General features: G+C 61.0%; 2 protein-coding genes across 2 annotated transcripts; both read left to right on the forward strand.

The window, feature by feature from the left end:
• Positions 1-22: 22 nt before the first annotated feature.
• Positions 23-7,690, forward strand: LMJF_34_0480 (putative calcium channel protein; the record flags this gene model as incomplete). Its single annotated transcript, XM_001686086.1, has 1 exon — positions 23-7,690. The coding sequence occupies one exon, from the start codon at positions 23-25 to the stop codon at positions 7,688-7,690; it is 7,668 nt and encodes a 2,555-aa protein (XP_001686138.1).
• A 1,861-nt stretch (positions 7,691-9,551) lies between these two features.
• Positions 9,552-12,164, forward strand: LMJF_34_0490 (putative importin beta-1 subunit; the record flags this gene model as incomplete). Its single annotated transcript, XM_001686087.1, has 1 exon — positions 9,552-12,164. One exon carries the CDS (start codon positions 9,552-9,554, stop codon positions 12,162-12,164), a length of 2,613 nt encoding a protein of 870 aa, XP_001686139.1.
• Positions 12,165-14,977: the final 2,813 nt, after the last annotated feature.

The raw sequence follows: 14,977 nt of genomic DNA on the forward strand, positions 1-14,977 counted from the left end.
GGATGACGGTGTCGAGGAGCTGATGGAGATTCCGCTGGCCCGCACGCAGCCCATCGAGAAGTTCTTTGTAGAATACAACAGCGCCGCTGCAGAGCGGGAGGACGATGGGCAGCCGCGCAATGATAATGAGGTGCTGCTGATGCAGTTTGCCGAGTACACCGATGACGATTCCTTTTTTTCTTCGAGCGACACGGTCATCGAGTGTGACCCGCAGCGCCTGCGCAGCGACCCACTTCGTCGGCGCGCGGTCGTGTCGGTGCACAACACACTGCAGCTGCGCGCGCTCACCAACGGCCGGGTGCCGGAGGACATGGTGTGGAACAACGTCACGCGCACCTCATGGCTGTATCAGATCCACAATCGCGCGATCGCGCTGCAGCACAGCTCTTTCTTTATCTTCCCTGCTCGCTGGACGCCGCGCGTGATAGTGTACAATGTCATGCATCACTGGCTGATGGAGATGTTCATCTTCCTCATGATCCTCAGTTACGCCATCTTCCAGGCGACGTGGGGCCGTCACACCGCCCCTCCTGGAGGCATGCACAAGCCGGACCACATTATCTGGGCTGACGTGTTCTACACGTGCCTACTGGGCTTCGAGATCATCGCGCGCCTCTTCGCAAGCGGCGGCATTCTGCACAAGCGTGCTTTCTTCCGCTCCCCGTGGCGCTGGCTGGACACGGCGGTGCTCGTGCTGAGCATCATGGAGTGCACGTGGTGGCAGGACCTCTGGAACTTCACGGCATGGCGACTCATCCGCACCATCAAGTGCCTCACATACGTTCCCGCCCCTGTGCGCATGAAGCTGCTCGCCAAGTCGCTGCTGCGCTCCACGAACCGGCTCATCTACGTGACCATTCTGCTCACATACTTCATCTTCTTCTTTGGCCTGCTGGGGCTGCAGCTGTTCGCTGGCACGCTGCACAGCCGCTGCGTCAACACGCTCACCGGCGCCGTCACATCGCAGGTGTGCCGGAGCGTGTCGACCGGGGAATACGGCTTCTACTGGGGCCATCATTGTGGTGTATTCTACACCTGCCAGGCGGACGCCTTCCCGAATCCGCACTACGATTTCCGCAGCTTCGATGACATTGGCCATGCGATGCTGTCGGTGTTTCAGATCATGACGTTTCAGGGCTGGAGCGGGCTGCTGCAGGAAACAAACGACGGGCTGGCGATGATGGCGTTCCTTTATTACTTCTTCACCATTCTCGTTTGCACGTGGATTGTGCCGTCCTTGTACCTCGGCGTCTTCCTCGAGAAGATGGACAAGACGAGCCGGCTGTTCGTGCTGAAGCAGCTGGACTTCTTCGATCATATGCTGACAGAGCAGCGCCAGCGCATGTCGTCCATGGTGCGCCTGAACGACTATGTCGAGCGCGATGAGAACGGTTTTGTGTCCCACTACCCAGCCTACACGCTCCAGCAGCAGGATGACAAGCGCCTCACCAGCGACGACACCGCCAGCGGCAGCGCAGACGACAAGAACATGAACGCGCACAGGATAAAGAGTCACCACCGCGCGATTCAGGCGACGAAGTGGACAGACGAGCAGCGCATTCAGTTGCAACTGGCGCTGACGCGTCAGCGCCACGTCGCCGAGGAGGCGGAGCGCAAGCGCCAGCTGCAGCAGACAGCCCTCGGCGACCTCATCGTCGAAGAGGGCGGCGCAGGAAAACGGCAGGGCACGGTGAGGCAGGGCGCCTGTCCAGCCGGGGCAGCGTCCGGGTGGGCAACCCAGACCGAGGCGTCACCGCACTCCACGAAGGAGCGCAGTGACTTTGCCCTCGGAGGTCGAGTTGGTGCCGTGCAGCACCACCCTGCCGCCTACGCCATTGGCGACTCTCACCAGTCGGACCTCCCCTTTGCGGTTCGGCAAGAGGTGCAGGCGGAGCAGCTGCGCTTTCTGGACCCGTACACCAACGGTGCGAGCACCGCCAAGAACGACATGTACAACGCCGCCGCCGCCGCCGCCTTGCACACCAGCATGGACAAGTCGCGCGCCGCCGTACCCGGTGGCGGCGCGGAGAGCGCTACCGTCCTGCATAGTCGCCCAGCGAGCAATGCGCGGCCCTCCACCAGGGCACCGTCGGCGCCGTCGACGAGTGTCATGGTGGCCCGCGAGGCCGCCGGCGTGGTGCCGCACCGCCGCTCAATGTCGGTGCGCGGCGGAACGCTGTCGCGCGCGTCGAGCATGAACGGTCGTAGCTCGTTGAGCCGCCTGCACGCATCAATGACGCAGGTGCAGCAGGCGCCGACGCAGCAGGAGCAGACGGCGTACGTCATCAACGACCCCGAAGGCGGCGACTTCGACTACGCCAAGACGCTGGGGCAGAAGATCGACATCATTCGCAACATCGCCCATATGTTCACGGAAGGCTATCCGCGCATCATCTCGCAGTACCTTTGGGAGCACCGCATGATGCAGCATCGCTACGGGCTCACGCCCCTGTCCTACACGAATAAGTACGAGGAAGAGGCCCTGCGCCGGCTGCGTCAGCGGCGCGCGCAGGAGCGCCGCGAGGAGCGGGAGGAGCTGCGCCGCAGCGGCATGGGGCACCTCATCGATGACGACGACGACGACGATGACGATTCGGTGGCGGAGAAGCCGTGGATGCGCCAGGAGGGGCTGGTACCTGGGAGCATGTCACCCATCCGCATGGCGCGCAACATCCGCGAGAACGCGCCGATCACCGTCTTCAACTACATCATGTACTCTTTCATCATCGCCAACGCCGTCTTCAACGCGTCGCGCTTCGACACGATGCCGGACTACTGGGAGACGGGCACATTCATCGCGGGTGTCTGCTTCTCTGTGCTGTTCATGCTGGAGCTGCTCATCCGCCTGCTCGCCCTTGGCCCCGGTCCTTTCTTCACGGACATACTCATCCTGATCGAAGCGACGTTCATGGTCACGTCGCTCTTCCAGCTTGGATACAGCAGGACAAACACGACGTCGCTGTTCAACTGGGTGCGCTTCCTGCGGCTCTTCCGCGTCATACCGTGCCGCCCGCTGCGCCGCGTCTCACGAGTGCTCATCCACGGCTTCCCTGACATGGTCTACGCCCTTGTGCTCTTTACCCTGTACATGTTTATGTGGCTGTTGCTGGGCATGAGCTTCTTTGGCAGTCGCATAGGCTGGATCGACTATAACACAAGCGACTACACCACCCGTGGCACATTCGAGACCTTCTCGCATGCAGCCTACGCCGTGGCGCAGGCCTTCTCGGTGAACAGAGATCAGTGGCTCTACCTCTCGTGGTCTGGTATGCGGGTGCGCGGGGGCTACACCGTTTTGTACTTCATCGCCACTGTCTGCGTCGCCTTCGTTTTCCGCTTCTTCTTCATTGCGGTCATGACGTACGCGTGGCAGGCGCAGCAGGAGAAGGAGGACTACTACTTTATGTCAGGCAGCAGTCACGGCCGTCGCAGTCGCTTCGCGCGGCTGCCATTCTTCGATTTCAGCGTGTGGCGCTCCTTCAAGCACATTCACGGCGGCTTCGACCGGCGTGACGTGGCGCCTGACGAGATCTACTTCCTGAACGAAGACATGGCGCGCCAGCTGCGCCTCGTGGAGGCCAAGGACCGATACTACCGCGAGAACTATGGTCAGGAAAGGAGCGAGTGGGGCGACATAGGCGAGGGCAGCCAGATGGGTGACTCGGACGTGTACAGGTCAGATGGTGCGCTCGTCAACGGCCCGCAGTACGTCAACATCGGCGGCCGTCTGTACCGCCAGCCGAGCCTGCCAGCGACGGAGATGGGCTTCTCGGTGGGCGGAACGCCGCAGCACCGTGGGCAACTACGCTTTGCACGACACTACCGCGCCGTGCCAGCCACCACCTACGCCGCCGCGCAGCAGCAGAGGCTGGCGGGCGCACACGACGCATTACCGGACGAGGTCGAGGGCAGTCGCTCGCTCTCGCGACACAGCCGCCGGAGCATGGTGAACCCGCTGCTGGCCGATCGCCACAGCCTCTCCCCTGCGCACCAAGGCACGAGCGTCGGCGGCCCCAGTGTGGCTCGCGTGTCGGACTCCCTCGCAGAGGAACGGGCGAAGAACGCGAATATCGGCCTCGTACCGCGGCTAACAAAGCTGGGCAATGCCCGCGCCGTTGTCGCCGGCGACAACGACGAGGCGACCGCCGACTACAGCACCCCCGAGGGCGGCGTGTCGGATGAAGACTTGGAGCATCTGCTCCTTCCCGGTCCCCGCCTACGCTACAAGAGCACCATGGATGAGGGACGTCGCGTATTCGAGACTTGTCTGGACTGCAACACGCACATGCAGATGCCGCTGCGCGCGCCGCCAGGTGTGGCGCAGCGCACCGCCGAGGAGCTGCATGCGGAGCACTGCCACATGGCGGCGGTGCGTAGCTCGCAGCAGCTAGTGCTGAACGCGCTGATCGGATACGCCAGGATGCAGGCCGACCACGACGTGACTCCCACCAAGCGGATGGTGGAGGTAGTGCTGGGACAGGCCTGGAGCTGCGGCATGCTGCTGTTCGACACGATTGAGAACCTGTCTTGCATGGACTTGCCAGAGCAGGAGCGGACGTGGGACCGCATGCTGGAGGCACTGGAGATGCAACAGTGGCTACTAGGACTGCACGTCGGCGAGGAGCAGGTCGGCCGTGCCACGCTGGCCTACATCCTGGCGAACCAGCAGAGGCAGGAGGCGCAGGTGCGGGAAAAGAGCTACAAGAACACCTGGGAGGACCGCGTCTTCTTCGTGCTCTCGCCCTCGAACCCGGTTCGGCGGGTGGTGTCGGCTGTGGTTGGCTCGATGTGGTTTGAGATTGCCGTCCTGTGCGTCGTCTATGCCGCCTCCATCTTCTTGGCTGTCTATGCGCCAGACGAGGGTAATCGCGACTTTGGCGGCAGCTACAACAGCGCCAAGTACAAGGCGCTGCACATCCTCGACGACATTTTCTCTATCATCTTCGCAGTGGAGATGCTTCTGAAGTGGATCAGCATGGGGGTCGTGCTGCCGGTCGGCCGTGCGTACTTCTGGCACCGATGGAACATCTTCGATTTCTTCATCGTGATCATCTCTCTCGTCTCGTGGGGCAAGCCGGACATCTTTCTGCGCTACCTGAAGGTGATGCGCTGCTTCCGCATTTTAGGGCCGCTGCGGTACTGGAAGTGGGGCAGCAGCAGCATGTCGCACGTGGCGCGCACCATCTGGGACAGCATTCCGACCCTGGCGAACGTGTGCCTGCTCATGCTCATGAACTACATTGTGTGGGCCATCATCTTCGTCTCCTTGTTCATGGACAAGTTCAACTACTGCAGCAACGCCAGCATCGTGAACGGCACGCAGTGCGTCGAGGAGGGGTACACGTGGGCGCCAACTCAGCGCAACTTCCGCAACTTCTACGAGAGCCTGTTGACGACCTTCGAAATCAGCACCGGGGCGGAGTGGATAGACGTCATATACAGCGCCGTCGACTCCCGCTCAGCGCTGCTGTCGCCGCTGCGGAACCAGCGCCCGTACCTTGGCCTGGTCTTCATCGCATACTACTACGTGTCGCACTTCATCTTCTTCACGCTGTTCATCTCAGCAGTGATTTACTGCTACATGCTCGCCAAGAGCGCCACGGAGGACGCGACGGGGACAACGATCGAGCACCAGGTCTGGCTGCGTATGCAGGGCATGATTTTTCGGCTGAAACCCAAGGTGCAGCTTCTGCCCCTGAACACACGAGTCTCCCGCCTGGTCCACTTCCTGATTTCGAATCGCTGGTTCGAGGCGTTCATGGGGCTCATTCTTGTCTTCAACATGCTGACCATGTCGCTCGAGTGGTACCAGATGAGCAGCACGCAGAAGACCACGCTCGACGCATTCCAGTACATCTGGGTCGTCATTTTCACCCTCGAGGTCGTTCTACGTTTCGTCGCGCACGGCCTGCGCTTCTTCACGCGCCGGGCCTACTGCTGGGACCTTCTAATCGTTGTCCTCTCCTACATTCAGATCGGCCTCAGCACCACGGCCACCAACCACGTGCCGTTCAACGTGAATGTGCTGCGCATGCTGCGAGTGGGGCGGGTGTTGCACCTCGTGCACCTTGCGCTGCCCTTCTCCACCCATCTGACACTCTTCCACGAGGTTCTGAAGGCGTCGGTGCCGGGGCTCATCAGCGTCACGTTCGTGTACATGATCGCCGTGTACGTCTTCGCGATATTGGGCCTGCACTTCCTGGGCTACATCGTACCCTTCAGCGGCTACATCGATGATAAGTACAATAACTTCGGCACCTTTGTGAACGCGCTCATCATGGTGTTTCGACTATCCACCCTACAGAACTGGGCGACGATGCTGCGAGGCAGCTTGGACCGCGGTTACTACTGCACCCGCGCCAGCAAGCGATGCGGGCCAACGGACTGGGCGCCGGTGTACTACATCCCCATTGTCATCTGTTTCTTCCTTCTGCTAAGCACCCTGTACATGGCAGTCGTGCTGGACAAGTACGTCACAGCCGTGCGCATCTACTCCGCCGTCACCCGGCTCGACGAGCTGCGCCGCTTCTGCCGCCTGTGGTCGACGAGGGATCCGAACGGCACCATGTGGCTGCCAAGCGCCGTGCTACCGGAGCTGCTGGAGGAGCTGCGTCTGCCGCTGGGTGTCAGTGACCGCCGCAACCGCGTAGAGGTAATGCAGCTGCTGCGGGAGTACAACATTCCTGACCACAACGGCCGTGTTTACTACTATGAGGTGCTGCTGCCGCTAGCGCGGCGCGTGATGGCCATCGCATTTCTCGAGACGGCCGACGCGCACACGGCCGGCAGCCAGGCTCCGAGAGACGTTGCCTGGTACCTGTCGGAGCGCTCGCTCGGAGCCCTGCCGGCGTCCTATGGAACGGTCCAGCCAAGTGGCGTCACGGTAGCTGAACATTATGCAGCCGCCCTCCTACAGGCCGCTTTCCGCCGGGACCGCGCGATGCGCAACTATTACATTGCCAAGTCTGAGCTGTGGCGCCGCGGCAGGGCGGTCTGCGCTGAGCGCGGGCTGCCGTACGACAACTTCGGGTTTGGCAAGACACCGCTGGCGGGCCCAGACCCGCGCGAGGAGGGCATGCGCCGTGGCTTCGACATTCCGAAGGATGCCACCCTCGCCAACGCGGCCGGCGGCCGTATCTACCTCGACCCCGTGGCGGCCCGCATCGCCGCGATGCGCGAGGCCATGGGGTCCCAGAAGCGCACCACGGATCAGGAGCCGCCAACGCTGCTGCCGGCGGTCTACCGCTCTGCGATTTACCCCGAAGAGAAGCGCTTTGGCCCCAACGCCCCTGGCGCCATCCGCCGCCACGAGCGTCGCGACGAAAAGCTGGAGCGGAAGCGGGTGCAGGAGGAATACGAGAGACAGATGTACGAGCGCAGCACCCGGAGTTGTCCGGCACGCGCGGCTGGCGAGCACAAAGATAATGAAACCGTCACGGCCGAGAGTGCAGGCGACGTGGACGCGGGCTTAGCTTACAGCAGGGGCACCATGGAGCCGCATGCCGCAGCCCGCGGAAATCAATACAACTTAGATCCGATGGACGTTAACTACCAGCCTCCTCTCGGCACAAGTCCGGAGGAGCTGCGACAGGAAAAGGTGGACCGTCGCCTTAACGCAGCCGCCACTGCCGCAACGGTCTCGGCGACGCTCGGTGGCATCTCGCCTTCCACCACTCCCGAGCAGTACTAAGCCTCTCTCATGACCTCAGGCGCCATCCTTCCAGGACGCAATGCATGGCGCACGCATACTCTTCTCTGCTCACAGCACTCTGGAAGCTCACCGAGAGGGCTGGCCTCGCTGTTGTTGGATCGCCTGTTGCTGTTGTGCTGGTGCTGGTTGAGGCCGCTGTTTATTTTTCGTTTCGTCCAGGCGTTACCTCTCGCCTCAGTTCAACGCTTCCCTGTAGCACAAAGCACAGAGCATCTCCCTGCTCTCTCTCTCTCTCCTTCTTTTCGTCTAGCCTCCCACCCAGAGACGTGTCAGCGAGTGTTGCGTCTCGTTCTCCCTCGACTTTTCCCCTCTCCTGCCATTGTGTGTCTGCGCTTCTTCGATCGCGTCTGCAGGTCGCCGCACGCACACACGCACACATAGCAGACGGCGAAGGTGGTGCCGGTGTGTGCTGTTCGTATGTATGTGTGTGCGCGTCTCGTCTTGATGCGACAGGGTCCTTCAACCCTGCCAGTGTGTGTGTGTGTGTCTTGCTTTTATGTTGCTATGTACTGATTTAGGCTCATGGATGATGGCGTTGGTTGTTGTTGTCGTTGTAGAAGCCGTGCCCCAGCTGTGGAGTATGCATGTACAAGAACATCGCGCACACATACAGATGCGCGTACAAGCCGCGCATGCCTTATTTGTGCGTGTGCGTGTGTGTGTGTGTGTGTGTGTGTGTGTGTGTGTCTGTCTGTCTGTCTGTCTGTCTGTACCACACACACACGCACACCGACACAGCAGAAGCTGGAGAGGAGCCATTCGTGAGGAGGGGGGAGATCATGCTCGCGCGGTTCGGTACGTATGCAGGCAGTAAATGAGGGCGTTGGCTTCGGAGCAGGAGGTGCAGCGGAAGTGCTGGATGCCAGCAGAACGTCCCTGGCCGCCACCTTTGCTCCACCACGCTTGTTGCTGCTCGGAAAGGCTCGCTTGCCCGCCAAAGTGCGCTTAAGGGTCGTCTTGCTGGAGCGTGAATCCAGGGTGAGCACGTTGGTGTCTGTGAGTTGCCGCCACCAAGCGCGTTCGGCACGTGCTCCGCTGATTGGTGGCAAGCAAGCCTCAAGAAGTCGCCTGAAGTTTTCTCTCTCCCGCCCCGCACTGGCTGCGCATGCCCACACACGCGCAGATATGCGAAATACATCATATTGCCGCAACAACATTGTCCCTCTCCTCTGCTGCTCTCCCTTCACCTCTCTGCCTCTGGTTGCTTCTCTATCCACAAACTGCATCGCTTGATCGTGTGTGTGTGTGTGTGTGCGTGCGTCCTCGCATCGATGGCGCGTCCATGGCCCACACGAACGCACACACATCCACATGCTCGAAACCTTGAAAGAAACCACAATAAGTAGACTGCAGCGCCTCACTTGCACAGACCAATACTCAGACGAACATAGTGATCTCTCTCTATATATATTTATGCACAAGCGCACACACGCTCGCGTACCAAGCAGTCCGGCACAGTGTACTCCGCGCCAACCTCTATCTGTACGAGTGTCCACATCTACGCCTCGTACAATAGGGAGTGGGGTAGGGCGAAAAGCAGAAACGCAGAAGGCACGCACGCGTCTTATCAGGAACGGTTTGAGTTGTCTGTGGGGCTGCTCAGGCGCTGCAGAAGCAACGTTCGCGAGGGGAGTACTGCGGTGTGGGTTTATCGGTGCTTGGGACGCACACGCTTTCCTCAGAGAGCTCTGTAACGCATAGTTGCTCTCTCCCACCCCCTACAGAAGTGTGCGTCACCTCTACTGTGCGTGCGCGGGCTCGAATTCATTTCTGTCGCTGTGTTGCGCTCTGCTGTTGAAGAGGCAAATCCATAAATAGGAAACGAAGAAAGTCAGTCGTGATGGCGAACATTACGGACCTTCTCATGGCTCTGGGCAACCCAGAGCCATCGATCCGGGTGCCCGCAGAGACAGCTGTGAACAATGCCAAGGAGACCGACCTCGCCACCTTCATGACGACAATGCTGCAGGAGTTCCGTGACGAAAGCAAGCCGACCTTTGCCCGAAACATGGCGGGCACGCTGCTAAAGAATGCCGTAGCGCCATCCTTCCGAGAAGTGGCGGCACGGCACGCGCTGGAGGAACGTTGGCGCGCTCTACCTGCGGATGTGCGGCTGCACGTCAAGAATGAGGTTCTGAGCACTCTCGGCAGCCCCAATCGCGATGTGCGCACAGTCGCCGCCAACATCGTTGGCAGCCTGGCGCGTAGCGAGCTGCCTTCTGGGGAGTGGCCGCAGCTGATGGGCATTCTTGTCGGCGCAGCGCAGTCTGCCTCGGAGCAGCACCAGGAGGCAGCCCTCACCGCCATCGGCTACATTTGCGAGGAGGGCAAGGATCACGAGGAGGTGGAGGAAGCGCTGAAACCGAGCACGACAGACGTGCTCTCCGTGATTGTGCAGTGCATGGCAAGCACCAACGAGGATGTCAAGCTCAGCGCCACGAATGCCTTATGCAATGCGATGGAGTACATCCACGACAACATGGACGTCCCGGAGCAGCGCAGCTACCTCGTGACGGCGCTGTGTGAGACGGCGAAGTCGTGCACGACGGCGCGTACTCGAGAGCGCGCCATGGAGAGCTTGGTCAAGGTGGCGGAGCTCTACTACTCGACGCTGCCGGACTACATCGCGCGTCTCCACGAAATCACCACAAACGCAATTTTTCACGACGAGGAGGCGGTGGGCCTGCAGGCTATCCAGTTTTGGATCTCGATCTGCGAGCTGGAGCGGGACATGAAGGAGGGCGGCGACGTGCAATCGAGCCTGAACTACAGCGCGCAGGGGCTCACGTTCCTTGTCGACATCTGCAAGCAGCTCCTCGTCCGACAAGAAGAGGACCAGACGGAGGATGACTGGAACCTCTCCGTGGCCGGTGGTAAGCTGCTGCAGAGCCTCGCCGAGGCCGTCGGTATCCCCGTCCAGAGGCCCGTGATGGATTTCGTGTACGCCAACATTAACAGCACAGAGTGGCGCAAACGTGAGGCGTCCGTGATGGCGTTTGGGTGTATCATTGGAATCCAGGAAACGGCGGCGCAGGAAGCCATTCAGGACACTGTGGCGCAGGCGGTCCCCGGCCTCATGGAGTACCTCCGCGACTCGAACGAGATGGTGGCGGACACGAGCGCGTGGGTGCTGGCGCTTGTGTGCGAGAACTTCGTCGACATCTTCCTGCAGACGCCCGATCTGCTGCAGCGCTTAATGAACGATGTCGGTCCGATGATCGGCGGCGACAACGCGCGCATGGGCGTTCGTGCGTGCCACATCATCAACAATATCGCGCTGGCGTACGAGGAAGAGGAGGATCAGCAGACAAACGAGATTTCGCGCTACTATGGCGACCTCGTCGTCGTTCTTCTGCACGCCATCGACCACGGCGCCACAAACGACTTTAAGAGTGCTGCTCAAGAGACGCTGAATGCCCTCGTAGACGCGGCCGCGACTGACTGCTGCAGCGCCTACCTAATTCAATTGCCTCAGGAACTGCTAGCACGCATGGGCCCGCAGCTCAACGCGCTGCGACAATCCAGCGGCGACAACATTGAAGCTGAGGCGATGATGGGCCTGCTCTGCGGTGCACTTTCAGCCCTTGCGCGCAAGCTGGGGCAGAGCTTTATGCCATTCCTAGACGCTTCCATGCAAGCCCTCATTCAGGTGATCGAGCTCCCCACCGACTACGTGCAGCAGGAGGCGCTGGTGGCCATTGGCAGTATAGCCTACGTCGCCAAGGAGCAACTGGCACCCTACCTGGCGAAGGTCATTCCGCACGTGCTGAAGTACTTGCAGGCTTTCGACGAACCGGACAGCATCTACGGCGTGGTGGCTGCGGTGGGCGACCTCAGTCTCTCCTGCCGCCTCTCGCTGCTGCCCTTCGAGTCCGATATCATGAACACCCTGTACGTCAACCTCATGAACACCGAGGTGAATCGCGAGCTCAAGTGCTCCTTTCTCAGCTGCTTTAGCGACTTTATTCTCAACGTGCTGGGCAGCGAGCGTTTTAAGCCGTACATGGCCGCGCTGCTGCCGCTGGTGGACCGACTCTTCCGCGCCAGCTGCGAGATCGACATCCGCGGCGACCCAGAAGGCGAGGAGTACGTGATGAGCCTCTGGGAGACGACCGCCTCCTTTTACTCCTCTGTCACCCAGTGCTTCAAGAGCAGTGACGTCGACGCCCTGGCGCCGTACCTGGCAAACATTTTGGGCTTTGCCCTTCACGCCGCCACGAACGCTGGCGAGTTCGAGGAGACGCAGATGGCGGCACTCATGGTCATTGGCGACATGGCATCGGTGCTACGCCACGTACCCGATCCGCAGATGCGGGCGCAGGCGAAGCAGGCGCTGCTGGCAGACGCCGTGAACGGGGCCCTGAATCAAGCGCTGTGCAGCAGTACCTCCGAGGACAACAAGAAGCAGGTCAAGTGGATCCGGAATCAGCTGAGTCACCTCCAGCGCTCATGATCGCCCCAGGAGCGGGGTGAAGCGGCGCTGCTCTCAGCACACATGACTGTGTTGGTGTGTGCATATCTTCGGGCCCTTGCCTCGGACGCGCACGCGGGCCGGAAGGTGGGCATCCGTGTTGTCCATTGCCATCCTCATAGAAGGGAGTCCTGTGTGGGCAAGCGGCCGCCGACACGCTTTGTGCGCACATTCGGCAGTGGGCATGCGTGCATGTGTGCGCATGTTACACGTATTCAAGGCATTACTGCTCGTGCGGCTTCTGAGAGCGTGCTTGCCTGCTCGTCGTCGTATCCCTCTCGCTCGCTCCCCGTGTATGCCTGAGTGGCTGACGTCTTCGTCTCAGAAGGTGAGGCGCCGCGCCCCCCCCCCGCTCACTCCCTTAACATGGGCGGCCCAACACCGCTAATAAGCTAAGAGGGTCTGAAAGGCCCCTTAAGTCACTGGTGCTCGCTTGCGTGAGTATGCATGTGTGTCTGTGTGTGTGTGTGTGTGTGTGTGTGTGTGTGTGTGTGTGTGTGTGTGCCAGTGATCGTTTTTGTCGTTGTTGTTTTCTGCGCCCCGTGAGCATGGCGCCGCACCACCCAACGTGGAACCAAAGTGGAGAGGGGCGACGCTCGCGCACCCGCGGCTTCTTGGCCGTGCGCGCCATGTTGCTGTTGGGTGTGTTTTTTCCGTTGCGTGTGGTGGTGATGTTGGTGGAAGGCGTCTATGATGGCCCGCTGAGCACTGTGTGTGTGTGTGTGTGTGTGTATGTGTGTGTCGTCTCTGTCTCATAGCATATGCAGCAGCCTTGCTCACCAGCATTCGCGACACCGTCTGCGTGCTTGAGGGATCATACAACACGCAGCCTCAGTCAACAGAAATGAACGTCGCCCCATCGTCGGGCTCTTTCAGTGCCGCCGCCCTCAGCTACGCCGCTGCACGTGCTCCCACTCGGCCGCTCCCCAGAATCTTTACCAAACCGATTATCATACAGGGCACATGGCACAGCTCTGGGGGGGGGTGACATGAGGGTGCGGCATTGCGCTCCTCCTCCTCACCCCTTTCACACCTCGCACTCTCCTTCGCTTCATTCCCTCATTCCACCCGAAGGAAAATCGTCATCGCCTGCGCATCCTCATCTCCCTCTCCCCCGCTCTTCCCGGCACCCCGCTCTCTCTCTCTCTCTCTCTCTCCGTGTGTGTGGCAACATATACGCGGGAGAAGGCACCTGTCCTCGCCTGTTTGCCCCCGCGTTCCTCCCACCTTCGTTGTTGTTGTTGTCATCGTTGTCGTTGTTGCCGATCTTTCATCTCCTTGCCCGAGTCCCTCAGCACAAACACACAAACACATACAGCCGAAAATGAGCAGCCAACGTCGCCTATAGTCGCCTGTCATTTAGTCAAGAGGCGCTTGCGGCGCGGGGGCGGATGCAAGCGAGTCTCAGCGATGGTCCTCATGCTCACTGTCGTTGCTATCTTGGTCCTCACAGAGTTCTTCGCGCGGAGGGCTGAAAGCAGCCCGCCGCGCCTTCTTCAGTGCCGAACTGGCTCCCCACAAAAGGTTGCAACCCACGCGCGCGCCACCGGGCTCCCTCGGCCCGTCTAGACTGCCTCGCCGCTCTCATCAGCGTGGACCGCGACAACGGAACGAAGCGTCCCCTTCCTCGAATGCGACACCGCCGTTCCTTACATAGTTCTGCCCGTCACGGTGGGGGAGACCCTGATAGCGCTGCTCATGTGCATCATCACCGTGCACATCCGCCACGCTGTGCACGTGCAAAACGGCGCCGTGCCCAGCATGATGCCTTCCTGGACGCCGTCGCCGCTGCCCTCCACTTGGCACAGCGCGTGCGTGTGATGCGCAAGCCCGGCCACGGTGGCTACGCCACCGCGCTGGGCATGGCGGTGAGCAACTTCCCGGTGTCGCCCTTCAACGAGGCACCCCTTGTTCCTCATGGCGTCGGTCAGCAACTGGAAGTGGTCACCAACCGTGAAGGCGGCAATGGCAGCAGCCCGACGCTTCGTGCGGGAGAGCGTCGCGGAACCCCCGTCCCCAGCTACATAGGAGAAGGATGGCGCACAGGCGCATACGCCTCGAGGGAGGGACCCAGCGGGCCGGCTGTTTCTCGGACTGGTGTGGGTGTTTGCAGCTCGCCTACGGTCTTGTCTACACGAAGCATCCGCTTCACAACAAAAGATCCTCGCTTCCCTCACCCACCCACCCCCACAAAGCGGGACAGGAACAGGAGGACGTGGAAACACGCCGGGCGGCCCGTGATGGCGCTGTCTTCTGACGACTCAGGGCGGCTAGGTGTTTGTATCGGTGGCCCGCACTCGGTGCCGTCAGCCCCACCCCGGCAACACGCCGTCGTGCTCACTCGAATTTTGCACGAGCGACGACGCACGCAGCGCGCTGTTCGCACGTCCCACGGTGGTCTGCGATATGATGCGTGCGTCGCCGCGGCAGGAGAACGTGGCAGCGATGCTGCCGTCGGTGCGGGAGGGCTGCCATTACGGTGTACGGTGGCTCGTGGCGTCCCGGAATAGGAACTCATGATTCGGTCGAGGCACAAGCAAGCCGACAGGCTCGTCATATACCTGGGCTATGGCCTCCAACTCGCAAGGGGAGAGGAAAGCCGCATTGTGTGCGCAGCTTGCGCGTAATACGTGGGCTCGTATTGAGAACTTTAGCCCGCGCGCACAAGCGTGAGTGCCGCATGGCACAGCGCTCGGCACACGTCGAGCCACGCGCTGCGTACACTCGTCCGGGACAGGCTTCCCGATTGGGGCAAAGGTCGCCTTGGTGGCGAACCATCACACACACACACACAC

The sequence above is a fragment of the Leishmania major genome, chromosome 34 (assembly GCF_000002725.2).
Source record: "Leishmania major strain Friedlin complete genome, chromosome 34".
Lineage (NCBI taxonomy): Eukaryota > Euglenozoa > Kinetoplastea > Trypanosomatida > Trypanosomatidae > Leishmania > Leishmania major.